The 17,583-nt window shown below is 39.5% G+C and overlaps 1 protein-coding gene across 1 annotated transcript in view; it reads left to right on the top strand.

The window, feature by feature from the left end:
• The window catches only part of nphp4 (nephronophthisis 4), a 153,849-nt gene that overhangs the window by 23,160 nt on the left and 113,106 nt on the right, over nt 1–17,583 (top strand). The window contains exons 3-6 of the mRNA XM_070840057.1: nt 1,476–1,645; nt 1,954–2,018; nt 10,472–10,621; nt 13,956–14,092. Of these exons, the coding sequence (XP_070696158.1) occupies nt 1,476–1,645; nt 1,954–2,018; nt 10,472–10,621; nt 13,956–14,092 (522 nt within the window). The remainder of the gene's footprint in view (nt 1–1,475; nt 1,646–1,953; nt 2,019–10,471; nt 10,622–13,955; nt 14,093–17,583) is intronic.

Below are 17,583 nucleotides of genomic sequence, written 5' to 3'. Positions count from 1 at the left end.
ACAAACAGCTTGACTGTCTTCCTCTGAACTTGTGTAAAAATAGCAAGGCCAGTCCCCCCCCACATGATCCTAAAGAGTCCCCTCACCAAGGGGACATGCTCCCCCTTTGGATGTGACATTTTTGGTGTCACATCCTCATCAATCAGGTATTCTTTTCAACCCTGGATGTCTGGCTCATTCCTTCTAGAGACCTACAATATGGATATTGATACCACATTGCTTGGGAATCAAAAGCAAGAAAGGGTTTCATTTATCTTTCTAAATAAGGCATAGTAACCAACAAGATGTACATTTCACGATTATTATAGAGGCTACCAATCTTTTCACCTGATAATACACTGAACTGCCATTTCGTTCCACTTCATTCATTCAGCCTGACATCATGTTGATTTTAGCCCGTGTCTTGTTGGGAGGGAGTATTTATCCCATTTTTGAATCCCCAGTACTCTATGTGTGTGATGTTCTCATTTTTACTCTCCCTAGACTGCAGTAACTTAAATGACAGCAACAGTCGATGCTGACAGCCAAGCTAGGTACCAAGGGATTGTGTACCATCTGTACTTGTTTATATGTCATTTGCCTGAGGTGACACTCAACATGCTATTTCTTGGCCACTTTTGTAGTATATGTCTTTTAACTGAGCTTGACCTTGTTTCAATCATATGTTAACAAAGTGTGAGAATAGGTCTGCCAGTTTTTGATATGTTCTGTATAGATTACCCAAAGTTGTTAAATTACTGTTTATTCTTGTTTTTCATAGGCATAGATAGGCATCTGCTCACTTGTAGAGGTTATGTCACCATAGCTGGATTCTGGTGGTTAAAATACATTTCGAAAATACATTTGTTGCTGAAAGGCATTGCACTCACCATCGTCATACCATATGTGCACATGTTCAATATGTTGGAGGTTTATGGGTTTTCACCAGTTCTTCAGTTAATGAAAAGTATTATTGATAATAATTAATTTTACAAAAGGTTTTGGAACAACATGACGTGATTGAATAGCAAAATGTATGTTTTCAAAGCAATTCCACTTTCTTCTAAGGTGCTTTAACACCTACCCTGTTGTTTAGTGCAGTTTGTGCATTTGTGACTTTATCCAGGAAGCAGTCTTATAACCAATCTGTTATCAAACAGCAAGAGAATACTCTTACTAATGTTGAGTCAGTTGTTTTTTTTGTTTTTGTACTATGGGTTTTAGTAGAGCATGTACTTGTTTTACTGGTGTGTTAATAGAAGTAAATATCAGTGTTTTAGAGCATGATGTATCTGAAGATGTGCTGTGTAACTTTCTAACTCTGTTTTAATGTTCCTGTGCCACAGTTTGATGCTCAACTAAGTGTTAGCTGGGCCTCATTTCAAGTCAACACTAAGGTTTAGATCACAGGCATTGGCATTAGATAAAATCCACGCTGCAGGAATGTGGGATTAACAATGTCTTTTTTTCGCACCATGTGTTGTATGCTTCTGTAGGTCCTGTACTTCCACACGTGTCTGCGGTTGTCCAGCACAGTGCTGGTTCTGGAGCTGGTGTCTTTGTCACCCAGGCCAGACGGCTCCCAGCATGCCCTGGGGCGAGGCTTCGCTGTCCTGGAGCTTTTTACCAACAGGCAAGAGGCTCAGGCTGCCCATGGGGACAGGAGGTGATTAACCCATTTTTAATTACACAAGCTAGACATTAATGAGGAGATGGTTGAAGGACAGGTATGGCTGTGGTGAAGGGCTTGCTGCTTGAATGTCATTCTTCACAACTATATGTAGCTTGCTTGCATGCGTGCAGAACAGTCAGCAGTCAGGATTTAGAGATGATAGTTAGGGAGCTAGTTTGGTCTCAAGGCTGTAGTTAAACACTAGAATTAAAATGTATCTAGAACAACAATAGACACATTTTTATTACATGGACATTTATAGTTGCTCCACGCCTTCAGTCATTCATGAATTTATCTCCTAGGCTGAATCTACACCATGGATCACCAAGAGGTCTCATCCATCCACAGCTGAAGGACACTGTTGATTGTAAGAACCATTTTTATATACCATGCTTTGTGCAAGTATCAGGTTTACTAACCCTTCCCCCTGGAGTAATACAGCAGGAAAGCTGCGATGGCAACAGTACCTGTAGGGTTTAGCAGTGTTTATTTTCAGGCCTCGACAACTTTGACAACCACACCATCTGTGGCTGCACACAACAGCATTGTCGACAATAAATGGTGCAGTGCCACCCCTAAGTTCTTTTCTTTGCCGTGATATAGCAAACTGATCTGTCTGAAAATGTAATATCACACCAGTGATTCACAGACTCCTCGCAGAGTCTGAAGGGATTATGTCATCGGGTGTAACCTTTGAAGACTGTAATCTATAAAGGAGGTCAATTTAGCTTGGCAGATAATGAATCTGCATAGATGTAATAACTACTCATAAAGTAAAATGTTAAAGTGATAGAAAAAAATGATAGATTGCTGGCTTAGCGAAGTGTAATAAAGTAAAGTGGATAGAATAGCAAAACATTTAACTTTTCTAACCCAGCTCAAGTGGCACTACTATCCAAAAACTTTGCTGACTTGGAAAAACTTCTCAACATAATAATTATTCGGTGTGGAAGAAGTACTCCCTCCAGTGTGCAGTAAGCGCTGTGGGAAAACAATAAAATGGGAATTATAATGGGCAATGAAATGTGAAGAAGATAACATAAGATTAGGGGAACATAATTGGTGAGAAGATAGGACATCAGCAGTCATTGTGTGGATCTGCCATAATGTGAAATGACACGTAGATTGGTTCTCTGTCAAGTATCTGCCAGGTGCCATCACAGAAAGACTGGACATGTAAGGGCAATCTAACAGAGGAGTCTGAGAGAGAAAAGAAACATGTCACACTGTTGTGAGGATAAGCCACACATTTGAAGTAGACAAGACCTTGCCCCTGGCATTTGGCCTGAAATGAAAGTATTCCTAGGCAGCCAGGGCCAAGATATTATTGACCAACAATTCCTCCATGTTTTCTTTTAAGGCCAGTTTTGGTACTTTAGTCTTTAGCTTTTGTTCTCTAGGAAGCTGTGTTCAAGTTGTGTCCAAAGCTGTGAGAGTGATTTTCAATATCCTTTCACTGCATGATAACAACAATTACATATAGAGTACGTAATGAAGAAAGTTATTAGTTGTGCTTGGATGAATACATTTAACTGTTTGTCTCCCTGCTGGAAATTGACAGTTTGTTGTTTTTTGGCATTGGGTTTGAGTTTTAGTGGAGTTCACAGCTATTGATTGAAATATCTTTGAATATTAGACTAACACCAGTTTAGAAGTTGAGAGCAAATCTTGAATTATTGAGTTTGCTACTGAAGCACAGGGTTGGTCTAGATATGTCCTCACTTGGCCTAAAAACCAAAGCTATGAATTACAAAACACTGTAGTGCCTCACAGTATGAATAACACTGTGCCCAGTGAGAGCCAGAGTTCCTGTCTTGGCTATCATGTCACATGAATATTAGAAAACCTTCTCTCAAACGGACTTTTATGCTCCCTGAATTATTAACCGCATGCCTGTTGTTTAGTTGAACGTTGCTTTTTTTTTGTTTTAAAGGCCATACTGCTGCCACTCATGCTGTTCCTTTTTTATGGTCAGAACCCTTTTCCATTTCTTTATATCACTTTTATTCTCATCCACTGTGACAGGGACACATAGTCCCCTTATCTACAGCTTGATGTGAAGTATTTTGAGTGTGAATTTGTGGAGTGAATCAAGTATCTAAAACGGTTCTGTGCTGGAGTGAAAAGTACATTTCCCCATAGCGGTCATTCATGTCTGATTGTGTGAAAGAATTGTAATGAGAAAACATGCCCGGGAGGCTGACATTATTTTCATTCTTCATTCATTACAAATTCCACATTATTCAGTTTCCCAGACTTTGTTTTTGAAAATACTGTGGCTTCAGATAGGAATAATATCTTCACTACTTCTTGATGTGTTGCAAATTAAGTTGGGGTTAAAAGTTGAACTGAATAAAAGTGAATGAATTTAAACTATAAATGGCTGCACATAAGTGATAGCACACATCACACGCCATCATTAGTGTGCTTCCATATAGTCCTAAAACAAGCGGCCGGCTTAAGGCGCAGATATAGTCGAAAAGATGGACACAGACAGCCGATGCACATGGGCATACTTATACTATATTGCTGCATGAACTTTCCTGGTATGGTGGTATAAGATGAGCAAACAGCCCATCATTTACACAATGGAGCTTATTTTCCACGGCCAGCAATTCTCAGGAGTACACAGGTAGGTCGACATTCTGTCTGCTGTTTGCTCTGCAACATCTGGTCTTTGTCTTCACACTCCAATGAGAACTGTTTGCTGCATTACATCATGCAGAAAAAGATACATTTCATACATTTTTGCACAGAAAATACATTTTCTGGGTTCCTCTTACCGTAGGAGTGGGAGCTCAAATGTCAGTGAATTCAAGTTGGCAGTCCATTTGCTGCACCAATCGCATACTATAAATGACTTGATGTGTGTTTACTTAACAGCCAGGTTCAAACTGGACGTTGTGATTACATGTTATAAACCGACGACTGTTGGTGGATTCATTTATCATTATATTCTGTGCAAAATCTCATGGCAATCCATCCGCCATTAGTCGAGATTTTTCACTCTGGACTGCATTAGTGTTACTGCAGGAGACGCTAATAACAATAATAACAAAACAGCAGAGCACTCCGTTTTTTCTTCACTTTAACTCGTGTTTCTTGTGTTTCTATTCTGTTTCTAAGACATTTAGTGGTCAGCCAGTTACACTTTCAGTCCTCTTCTCTCATGCAGGTGGAAGAACTATTTCTATATTATTGACTTAAAGTGTACCCTCACCCACACTTTTGTCTTTTTCTGTTGGGCCAAACAAACTATATGAAGACGTTCGATTAACTGCAAGTTAATGAGTAAACAGTTTAGCACACAGCACATTGGAGTAGTAAAAATAGCGCCCTCTTTTCTATGTGTTTAAATGAGAATTGGTTTTGAATTAGTTATCAATTTTGAATCAATTGTGACACCAAGATTCTTGTCCACGTTTGTTGATGATAAGAAATTCATGGAACAGAATAACGCTAGCCTAAATCCTTGAAAACAGGGATATTAGATTGACCATGTAAGGCAAAGAAATTATGTACATTTTGGAGGAAAACACTCATATTTACATGCAGTTACACATATTTACACAGAAATGTTATTTTAATTCAATTCTGTCATTACGGAGTCTATAGTTTTGCAATCATAATTCCAGCATTGACTTGAAGCCCTTTGGAAAAATGTAACTCATTGCAGAGCAGTGCCACTGCCAGGGACATGGGCATGTTTTTGTATGTAGAGTAGTAGAGGTGGGTAGGGAGATGCTATTGGGTGCCAGAGTGTGAGCAGGGACAGGCAGGGTATATACTGTTGGTAGCTGCCAAACACTACATGTCTCTATGTTCTACTGCCTAGCCAGGCTCTCTGCCACTGGCTTAGTAACACACACACACACACACACACACGTCTTGGGTAGGCCAATGAATGGATAACACTAGATAGAGAAACCTGAATACACAAAGAGGAGAAAGAAGGAAAGAGGGAAGGAACACAGTGGAAAGGGTTTGTCCTGCTGAAGACTGACTTGGTGGAAACGTAAGAATGCAGAGTGATGGGATGTGTAAATTCTCATAACTATAATTGTAATGACATGTCATGTTTTAAATGAACATCACCCATTTACACAATTAGATGGATCGATTAGATTGAGGAAAAAATAGAACCGACTGCTGGGTGATTTAGAAATACAAAGCAGTGCAGCTAAAAACAAGACGTGGCTCTGAAAAGGCGATATGTTGGATAAACACTCTTTTCACTTTCTAAGAGTGAATAAAAGTATGTTTGCTGCTTAGGTTAAACACTGCTTTAACCTATGAAATACAAATTAGACCAAAAAGTAAAAGATCATCGGAGAAATCCCGAACGTAGACATTTAAGGAAGACAAGTCAGTCTGAATGAAAACATAAAAAGGAACAGTGAAACTGGGGAAGAAAGAAATAGAGTTGTGGTTGCAAAGAAGTCAAAACTTCTCTATTTTCCAGAGATGGAGTCAGGGTCAAGAGGCAGGAAATAGGAAAATGAGAGAAGATAGAGGAAAGGAAGTTGCCTGGGGGCTTTTGAACGTCTTAAAGGAAAGGAGGAGGAAACAAGCACAAAGGGAGGCAGTAAGCTCATTGGTCTGATCTAAGCTTCTCTTCTTAACCAACTAGGAGAAAGAGGAAAAGAGTAAAGAGAAGAAAAAATGGAATCAGAAGGATTGAGGGCTGCTCTCAGGCCCTCTCAGTGTGATGAGAGGACAAACAGATGGTACATTGTGTTCACATTAGCATATCTTAATTTGAAGCAACACTCCCATTCATCAATTTATTGTGTGTATGTCTGTGTGAGGGGGACAGAAAGGTGTTGCCATGACAAATTTTGTCACTGATATACCACTAAGCCTCTCTGTGGCTAAGATAAAGCGGTTTGCTAGTGCCTTCAAAAGGGTTTTACCTGCATATCTAACTCTAAGCCATCCCACATAACTGTTTGTTTTCGCCACCTACGCCAAGGTTTATTGCTTTTTGGATGAACTTCAAACTTCCAACAAACTTAATGAAGTTAACAAACCCCATTGTGGCTCCTCCACCTGGAGCCTGTTTAAGCTCCGACAGGATTGAGCCAGGGCAACCTCTGCTTTACAACTTTATCAACAATGTTTAAACAGTTCATTCATGTTTTGTCATATAAAAGATGTCTATAATCTTTAGTCTTTTTTGATAAGTTCTTTCAGTTTCTTTGGAAGTTCGCCCAATTTTAACAACCGTAATTCTCCTTTCACCAATAATGCAAGGAAAAGACACAAATAGTGAGACTTTTTAAAAAGTGTCTCGCATTGACACAAACTCACTTGTGATAGCATGGCTTCACCTGTGGAGTTTACGAATGTTGGCTAATGCTAGCTTAACACACATATTCACTGGTATCATTATGTTTGAGGTGATGTCATTATATGGTTTGTCCACCAGAGAGCACTGACAAACATTTTTTTCAACTGTAAAATGCTCCACTTAGTGCACACATTGGTGATACTTAACAAACAAATAAGGAATTGTTACCTTTGTTTATGTTATATGCTTTTGTGTATGAAATATTAGCAATCTATCAGTATCAGCTTTTTTGTTCTTATATACCTCAAAAATTCTGGATATAAGTGAAGTCATTTCTGACAGCCCAAGCTGATATTTTCAAATCCACCACCAATACAAAACCAATTTTACAATCATGTGTAAAAAAGTAAAGCAGCACCCTCTCAAAATCAAGACACTAGCAGCTGGGAATGCTTGACAGCTTTAGCTAATCAGATGTCCAAATATTCAATTGTTCTAGAAACTGAGTCATGTTAAAGCTTGAAGTTTACACACCTATTACTGGCTTCACTATTTGACTATTTGTGTTCTTTGGGAAGGAACATGCAGAAGCACCAAAGTAGTGATTGCTTAATACCAAACATAGACACAAGTGAATCTTGCAAGTCACAACTTTAAATCCCTTCACTCACCTAAGATGAAGTGAAACCTTCTCTCAAAAACCACCCCATTGGTATTCATCTTTATTACTTTCTTCTTTCCCACTCAACCATCTCCCAAAACCACTGCCTCTGTTTGTCTGATGCTGAGCCATTTTTTAGGGTTTTTTTTCCCCCACTTCCTTGGTTTCACATCTCCTGCCAAGTTGCTGCTCAACTGACGCTGAGGTACCACACCACTGCTGTAAGGACATTTTGGGATAGTTTTCTAATCTATGCGCAGCATCTGACTAAAACCCAAGCTTGATGCATAATGAATAACAAGAAATAAATGATGAAAAAGTTTTCGACACCTGGACACCATCTGTGTCAAGAAAGTTTATTTCTCCCTCCCTGTCTTTCCCTTCATACCCATCCGACTTTTTTCTGTTTCATGGCAAGAAACACCTTTTCCATGAAAGCTGCTGTTGCCACTGAAAGTGTTTGTAGAACAGAATTGAAGCTGTGCTGCAACCTCAGAGATTTACCCAAACCATTTCCCTTTTTTGGCTTTAGACGCAAGCACTTTTTTTCTAGTAAGTTATATGTTAGAGAGAGTTAAAGGGTTTAGTTGGGATGAGTGATGGACAGGGAGGGGAGGAGAACAAAGAGATATACTCCATCATCTTCTTTCCTTCTCAATCGTCTTTTATTGACTTTAAAGATAAAGGTGCTGGCTTTGCCCTGAAAATGGATGAAGCGCTGCCTACAGCAGAAATGGACATTCTACCAATCCTTCCTGTGAACTCTTGAGCTTTCTATTATTTTTTTGTTTTTAAAGAGAACCCCTTTATTAACAGTCATGTCCTTCTCCCCAAGTCCCCAAGGCACAATTTATTAATTAATGAAATTGAACATAAAATGTATTTTCTTTTCAGATATGCTGCTCAGCTACTCCGGTAATGATCCACTTGCTATGCTGCTTGGTGCTTTTATTTTCTCTGTAAAAAGATTACAGATGTTTTACTTCTGTGCTTAAAAATATTGTAGTAACTTGAATATCTCAGTGATGGTTTTACCAATTTGTTTTGATGTGTTTTTCATATCTTAAATATTTTAACTGAATTTATTGTGACACTATCATTGGACATTATCTGAACAAACTGCTTTATTTCTTTATTACAAAAGCCTGAATTCTATTTTTATACTCAGGATATTAAACTTTTTTTTTCTCATAGGCCAAGTTTCTTAGGGGCATCCCCTCTCTCTCTCTTCCTTTCCCGTCTCTCTCTACCAGTACTGTCAAATAAAGCAGAAAATGCCCATTTTTTTAACAGAAAAAAAAGAACTAGAAAAAAGGCATTGATGTTTTAAAAGCTGATACGTACAGTTTTTTTTTTTGAGAGAAAAACTGATGCTGTTTGGATCACATTGTTGGCTAGTTTTTTTTTTGCATATTTTGACTGGTAAAGAGTACTTTAGATATGGGATATCTATTCCCTAACAGACATGGACATGAGCAATAATGCATACGTGGTTATGTTAAGGCTATGCTGGATGATTGCATAAATGAATGTGTTTGCATGTTTAGTTGAGTTGTTATAATGACACAAGTGACACGTTTTAAGACAAATCCTTAGTATTAAATTGTGAAAATTCACATTATTCTAGCTCTCTGTCAGTGTCTTGTCTTGTGACATTGAAGTGCATCTCATCTTTTCTGGTTTCATTTTTTCTTGAAGTAGTTGAGGGTTTATGTATGGTGACTGCGAAGGGACAACTTTGCAATTCAGCAATCCTTGCTCTTCCTAGGACTTCAAACAGCTCAGGCATTGCTTTGATGCTTGTTTAGGGTGATTGTCCTGCTAGACATTAATCGGTTTCCACACAATTTTTTTTATATATATATATATATATATATACACACATACATACAAACACACATACATTTACTTTTAAAGAAAGTGTGAAGTGCAAAACTATTCTATTAGATTATGTTAAATTGTACAGTTTTTTTATATTAAGAGGTAGAAGAGGTTGCAAATCCAGCCATAGTTTCAATACAGTTTGAATACCTCATCTTCTGTGAACCGCTGCACTGTTGTCATGTTATTATCCTACAGTATGTAGAGGAAACTACAAGAAACTATCGTCATCATTATACCACTTTGTTTACCAAAACGCATGGCATCACCTAAATGCTGTCAGACATCACCATGATTTCACTACCTTTAACAACCCACCTACAAATTCCTCACTGTCATCTTGTTGAAACAGCCTATAGGAGTAAATGAAGTTTCCTGTATTGATTCTCACTGATGCTGTTGACGGTACAATCATTAACCCCGTCAGAGTGAAAGATTGTGATGCTGTTGGGGCTTGAAGGAAGCCAACATACGTAGCACATCAAACACCGCTTTGCTCACCTTCCAAATGGTCTGTGCTTTGTGTTGATGGCAGGTCGTCACTTGTCATTGGATGACCTGCTTGAAAGATGACAACGTCTACCTCATTGCTCATAACTTGTGCCTCATCTATGCCGCAGTGCTTTTCTGAAGAAGCGCGTTTTCCAAGTTGAATGGTTGTCATTTCAGTTTAGCCCTGGAAAACGATGCTTGCACTGTAATGGAACATTGCACCTACGTCACCAACACTGAAATGGAATATTGAAAAATGGAAGTGTCTGCCTGTTGGATGTCACCTTTCGGGTGACTCATTGCTTCTGGGGAAACATTGGCCTCTTTCGCACCAAGGAGATGGATGACGCTTCTTGGGCAGGTTGGGGATGATGGTGGGGTGGAATGGCATATCTAACTCATTGATATTCAGAGTAGCAGTTTGCCTGTTTGTCATGAAATGCATATGAAATTGTAAAACAACTCTACACAAATTTGTTATGTCTTTTTTTCGCAGACAGCAGTCTCCTGAAGACTATTGATGGAGCTCATTTCGACTGTACGATAAAAAACCACCTCCCACTGGTTTCTGTGATGCACCTCCTCCCAGAGAATGTCCTTGTATCAGGAGATGAGAACATCCCCGGGCTTGCAGCTTCTCCAACAGGTAAACTTCACCTCACTGGGAAGGTGTATGGTGAAACGGTACTATGAGTAATATGTTCCCTACAACAGATCAGATCAGCTATTTAAGATGTTTAAAGGTCTTTGACTCCCAGTTACTTCATTGGCCTCAGTTGAAAAGATTAGAAAACTAATGCTGCTTTGCTGGATGTCAATCCATATTCAGTAGTCGTCTCTAGACCAATGTAAAAATGGATAGATAACTAATCAGGATGAGATGGAAAACTCACAAAACATGAAAATGTGTGAGTCACTTGGTGTTGACAGCCGGTCGATAAAATCATACTGTGTTTAGAAATTCACATTGTTTGAATTCTGATCAGGTGGTGGCCCTGTTATTCTCATTTCAATTACTTTAAACACATTTGATGACTGGAATCAGGATTATTGACATCACATGCGTGTGAAATACTAATAAAAAACTGACCAAAATTAGGAAGCAAAAATGGCAAAAAAATGGCAATCAAAAGGAAAAACAGTGTGTTGTGCCTCAAGTGGTAATTATTTTAGAACTCCTGTGGTCTGGGTTTCAAACTTGAGTCACAGCTCACCTGAAGTTTACCTCACACCTGTGAAGTTTGCTCCCTGCAGACATACAGTCTATGCTGCCCATGTCTCTTTCAAAATGTTCTACCATTTTCTACCACAAAAGCTATTTTGGTGGAAACAGTCATATGTGGTGTCTGTTCCCATCTGAAGTCTGTGTTTACTGTGCACTGATGTGCAGCTCTTTAAAGAATTATATGAGATTCAGTAATCAATAGTGGAGCTGCTTTGATTCTTGGACCACATACTGTACTTGGGACACATGTAATCCCCATTTCAACTGTCAAAAGCATTTCAACAAACAGTTAACAAAGTAAACAGAGAGGTCTCCTAAACTCAAACTTGATTATACAATATATCACATATCAGGTAACATACTTCAGCAGCTACTCACTTGTCTTTCTCAAAATAAAAAGCTGTTAAAATAACTTTCATGATGGCACTTAACAGTGGCTTTTTCTGGAAACTAGTTCCATCAGAAGTTGAGATGTCTGCAGTACTTAGAAAGTGAGTTTCTAAGGGGGAATGTAATGAAGTCTGACAGTGCAGAACTATAATCATTGGGAGTCAGTGGGAGGTATGGTAGCCAGCTAATCCTCTTCATGTTCTGGGGCTGTGAGCAGCAGAGACCTAAGCTGCCTTTTAAGACCACAGCCACTAGTTTGATATTCACGCCGCATTCAGAACAGACCAACTCTGCGCTCCAGAGACAAGGCCAGCAATGAAACACTTGATGGCTACATTACTCTCTAAAAGATTACAATCACACTGGCTATTTTCTCTTTGTTGTGTCTGAAAGGGGTGATTGTGGACTTCACAGCCTCCCCTGCTTCATCCACTGACTGAGATACTTCCTTCAATCAACTCTGATTCAATTTACGCCAATAGTCCAGATGAAAATGTTTTTTGTTAGATTGTTTGACATAAGCTCTGGTATCTCTCTCTACTGGTATTAATAATCCAATGATTGGCATTAGGCAGTTTACTACAAATCAATTGCGCAGTCATTTAGATGGAGCTGCTGTCCCTCAGAAACATTCCAATCAAATATATTGTGCTGCCCTCGCTATATGTGCTGTGTATAACTTGGCAGTCAGCTAAACGCTTTCCTAACACCAAGACTCTGAAGAAAGGTGAAACTAAAACGTACAAAGATACATAATCATAGTCAAAGATTCAGATTTGACAGTGTAAACATTTGCTGTCAGAAAGGGGAGCGTTTCTTCATCTATCTCATGGATATCTGAATGAGGGAGCATGACATATGACAATACATGTTTGAAAGCTTGGCAGAGTGCATTTTATGATTTTGGTATGTAGCTGTACTTAAGTAGTTTACAGTGTTGCAAATTTTCACCGTCCCTGCCACCCATTCACATCCCCTGTTTCAAATTCCACTGCTTGCACTGCCTCTGCTAAAGCCTTGTTAAACTAGCACTAGCAAACTAGCTCTGAAGCACCATCTTGGCTGTCATTGAAGGTTGGAGACTGTAACAGCTTTTAATGGCTGGATCATATTTGGTTTAGACAGTTTGGAGTGAAAATGGAGGGATGCTGGAAAAATAATCTGAGGGTCAGTGATCATTAGATGGGTTTTGAATAGATTTTTTGATTACGTGAAGTGGCCATATTTAACCCAAAATGAGGTGTTGAGTTGCAAAACTGAGGGAGGTACTTACTAACACTTGGTAAGGTCCACTTACTTATCCTTTTTTAGGTTCTAATTTACTAAAGGAGGTTTTTGCATCAGTATAATGAAAGAAAAGCAGCACAGCTGAAAATTGCATGTTTGATCCCATGAGGAAACTGTCTGAGTTCTCTTAATGGCACTACTGCACAAGTCACTGCAAAGTTTGACCAAAAGTCATTCAGCAACTGATGTTTTTCCCAAGTTGAAAGCATCAGGCTATATATTTATAGTGTAAACTGTCAAAACAGCTCGACATCAGATCTTATTAAGTGGCACTTTCTTAAAAACAGATCAACTCATTTATGGGCTTATTTAGGTTTGTAGTCTAGTAAATACTGTGCAGTTTGCAGCCACATTAGTACATCTGTGAGGCTGTATTTCTCATCGTGAAGAAACCCAAACTGCAGTAGATGAAGCAACGTATCAGGTAAATTAAAAGTCAGAGGAACACCAGAGTTCACCAGATTGAAAAGTAATCCTTCCAACAGTTGTCAAGACATTTCCCTCACCAAATATCAGTCAGTGGTGGACTGGCTGACCATCTAAACCATACAGCAAAACAAAAGTGAAGGTTAAGGTTGATACACAGTGCAACACTGGAGTCCAGAGTAAAGCTGCCATGAAACAGCTTTACAGTGTTTCTTTGGCACTGAGTTGACACCACTAACACACACGCACACACACACACACACGCACACGCACACACACACTAAAGTAGAATCAGCATGGTTGTAACACTATATCAAACCATATTTTCCACTTGACCTCTATCTTTTAGGTTTATAGAACTTCTGGCATGCCATGATAAATTTTTTGGGGAAGATGGAGAATATCGTCAAACTTTGCAAATGGGTCACAAATTTGAGTATCCTGAAATATGTCTCACACATTTGTTTCACTAGATAGTGGTTCTCAGTTGTTTATCCTCCAAAGCAACACCAACAAAACAAACTTTTCCTGAGCTTAAAAAAAGTAACAAACCAGAGGAACATTTCAGACCCAGAAGTGCTGTAAAGATGAAATAATCATGTAAATGACATGTCATGTTTATACGTTAATGCTATGTTTGTACTGTCACCAGGAGATGCTCTACTGAGGCCTCAGCTGCTCAAAATGCTGCCCTTCACTCTGAACAGGCTGACCATCTCCCTCCAGCCATCCCTGGAGAAGTTTGAGAGCCAGCTGCTGCAGCTGATCAATGCTGACTGCCATAACACTGTAAGGCCAGACTTCAATAACACACACACAGCCTTGATAGCACATTGGAGACAGTAATGTAGTAACGACAGTGTTCATGAGGGAGGTGTGCAACCAGGTCTGATCGTCCTTTAAACCATAATCTCATTCAGTGGGTCTAGAGTTTGGGCATTTGAATTGCTTGAAGGGAAAAATTGCGAAGAGAAAATATGTCTCCTCATCATCTTACATCCTTTTTAAATGTATATGCTGTGCTTACATGGGAAAAACAAGGCACCTTATAGTTTTGTGATTTAAATTCACATATGCAGTCCAGATAAGATTTCATTCTTCTGAGGTAACAGTTCACTTCACCCCTCAAATTAAAGATGGCCACGATGGCCTTGACACACGTCTGCCAAGATTATTTTCTCCAGCCCGATGCTTTCCTTTATCTCACTTTCCGTTTCTTTAGTGTGCAAGCACAAGCCCTTTTACAGCTGCCACTGCAATTTAAGGCACATCACCTCCTAAACTAAATGGAGCTTATCTATTCTCTCCCCTTTTTTCTTGTCTACAGAAACCCAGATGGTTAACCGTATTTGACAGGTGCAACTATGGACTAGCAATTATTTGTACAGTGGCTTTGCACAGGCCCTATCTGTTCACTTCAGCCTAAGTGAGATGTGTCTTCGGTGCGGATGAGAATTGATATGACAACACTGTCACTCCATATCTCTTTCTCGCTACTCTTTGATACTGCTGGGCTAGATCCTCAAACTCAATCACCAGGGATCGAGGGAGTGTTTAGAGCCTATTAAGTTGAGCAAATGGTAGGCAGGAATGCCTCTACCTTGTAAATATATACTAAGTGCATTAAAACCTAACTTGTTTTAACGGAACAGAAGGAGGCCTTGGTGTTTATTTTGATAAATGCCATGTTTCAAAGTTTTGCAGTTATCCATCCATCCATTATTTTCCGCTTATGCGGGGTCAGATCGCGGTGGCGACAGGTCAAGCAGGGCATTTCAGCCTTTTTCTCCCGAGCAGTGCTTTCCAGCTCCTCCTGGGGGATCCCAAGGCGTTCCCAGGCCAGATGAGATATATAACCACACATTCGACACAGGGCAGTTTGGTACATTATCTGCATTTAAATGTCAGTAAACACGTTGGGGTACTGCTTAAATGGGATAATATCTGTCTGCTGGACAACGCTGTGAATGATTATCAACAAAACAAAGATGCTGTACGGCTCTAATCAGCTATAAGTTAGGATTTTAGCTGCATTCATGTGCAGTGGCTTAAATAAAATAAAGGTGACCTCTGAAGTTTTCTTGTTAACAAAGAAAAGTGATATTTATATTCAATTTTACTCCCCAAAACACGTGTGTATCCTTGAGGTTTAGCAAACATGTTGAGTTCATTTCCTTCCTAATAAAACATTTGCAAAGCCAGGTTTTAAATCCAATTGTTTTAAATTCAGCATTGTTTAAAAATCTTGTAGTTTTCTTCTTCCCTGCCTGTGTTGGCACATGGCTGGATAGCTTGGCATATTAACTCCACCTGTCAATCGGTGGAATAGTGTGACACCATTGGCAGGACGATGTATTATGTCACCCGAATGGGCCTTGTATGTGCAGTCCGGTAATTAACAAAAACGAGGACGTGCTCATAGGAAAACAGCTCCATAACACTACTAGCTAAATGAGAGTGCATACATGATTGCATAAAATGGGAGAATTAAAAATGAGGATGCTCAGTTTAGCGGCTGGTTTAGACACGCTGATGCACCTTGTCTTTTCTTTTTTCTTCTGTTCCCTTTAATATATTAACGAGTGTAATGTTGACCTGGTCTTGGGCCACCCTCAGACGCTTATGGGAGGGCACTATCCTTTCATGGGTCCAACTTTACTTCCCTGTCAGAACTGCCCACACACCCTTGAGGGGAAGCCAGTTAATTACGACTTGCAAGCTTATTTAAATGTAGTTATATTTAAAGGAAGGCTTTACGGAGAATCAGCCTTCCCTGACTTTCCGTGCTACCAAGCACCAGTGCAGTGAGCAGCAATATTAGAGTCTCTGGAAGGGCCCATTGCAGATTATGTGACCATAAAAAGAAGGAGGGGAGAAAGGGGAATGAATGCATTTATTAATAAATGGACACATCACAAAAATCCTAATTTAATAGGCAGGTTGCCATTAAATTTACCATGGCACATTTTAAATTCCCAGAGCCACAAACCTCCTCAGGGCGATGATCGTTCGATTGTATTTTGCATGGTTGTGATGCTATCATATTGACAAAATATAGCATATAAACACACAGACATAGAAACACAAAATACCCCTACTACAATAGATGTCTTCAGGACCACATTTTGCCATGATGACACACACTGATGAATTTGGAGGGTGGTACTAGACACATTTTGGTGCTCAAAGGAAGCCTCATCACCTTTATGCCTGTGTATGCCTCATGAAAAAAGAAAAAGTTAAGTCCTATCCTATCCATTCAGCCATCCATATCCGCTGCCTTTCCTGGGTCTGGATCACACTCTTAGCAGGCTAATCTCTTCCCAGAGGAGCCTAATGCTTTCTCGGTCTAGGTGGGATGTGTATCTGCAATTGAATTCTTTTAGTCACTACCCAGAAACCATGACGACAGGCGAAGTTTGGAATGTAGATCGACTAGTTAATTGAAAGCTTAACACAATAGTTATTTCTATTGACATCCACATGTATAAAGTTTGGATTGTTTGGACATGCACTTTGGTAAATACTCTAAGTAGTAGCAGTGGGTTGTGACTGCACCCATGCTCATTACATATAATACCTGACACCATATCTAATTAAACCCTCCTTTTCCACTGTGAGGTAAGTGTTATGTTAGCATGAATAATTTTCTCATTTTAGCATCACAGTTTTTTTTTTTTCTCATTTGTCAGATGTTCTTTGAAGATCTTCACAACCAGCCTAAGTTGCGCAGATTAGTTGAATGTTCCAGACTTTTATAACTTCAGTGGTATGATGACATTCTCATGTCTGCGAGAGGTGCTAATACATGCAGAAGTCAGCTTGATTGCAGCTTTTAATTAAAATGTGTTTGTGTGTGTGTGTGTGCGCGCGTGTGTGTGTTTGTGAGAAAGAGAGACAGACAGAGAAAGAAAAAGAGTGTGTGTGATCTGTGTGACCTTTAAAAGTGTGACTCCAGTTGGATTGTCATCAAGCTGTCTCTGAAGTGATGCTGACACCTCACCCGCCAACTCAGTTATACCATTGTGTGAGTGATAGTGTGTATGTGTGTGCATTTGTGACTCTTTGCCAGCGTGTCTGTGCTTAAATTGGTATCGAAGCAGAAATGGAGTGACGAAAATGAAGAGGAATGGGTTGGAATGTACAGTGCAGCATGAGACGAATCCTTTATGCTGGCTGCTAGTCTGACATACAGTCTTCACATAATCTCCCCATAAGTATTGCTATTTTTAGCTCGACAAACTATCACACAGTGTGGCTTCTTTTTACAGTCCACTTTC

This window comes from Pempheris klunzingeri, chromosome 11, assembly GCF_042242105.1.
Source record: "Pempheris klunzingeri isolate RE-2024b chromosome 11, fPemKlu1.hap1, whole genome shotgun sequence".
Classification (NCBI taxonomy): Eukaryota; Metazoa; Chordata; class Actinopteri; order Acropomatiformes; family Pempheridae; genus Pempheris; species Pempheris klunzingeri.
The sequence above is the reverse complement of the archived record's forward strand: the minus strand, read 5'-3'. Positions and strand labels throughout refer to the sequence as shown.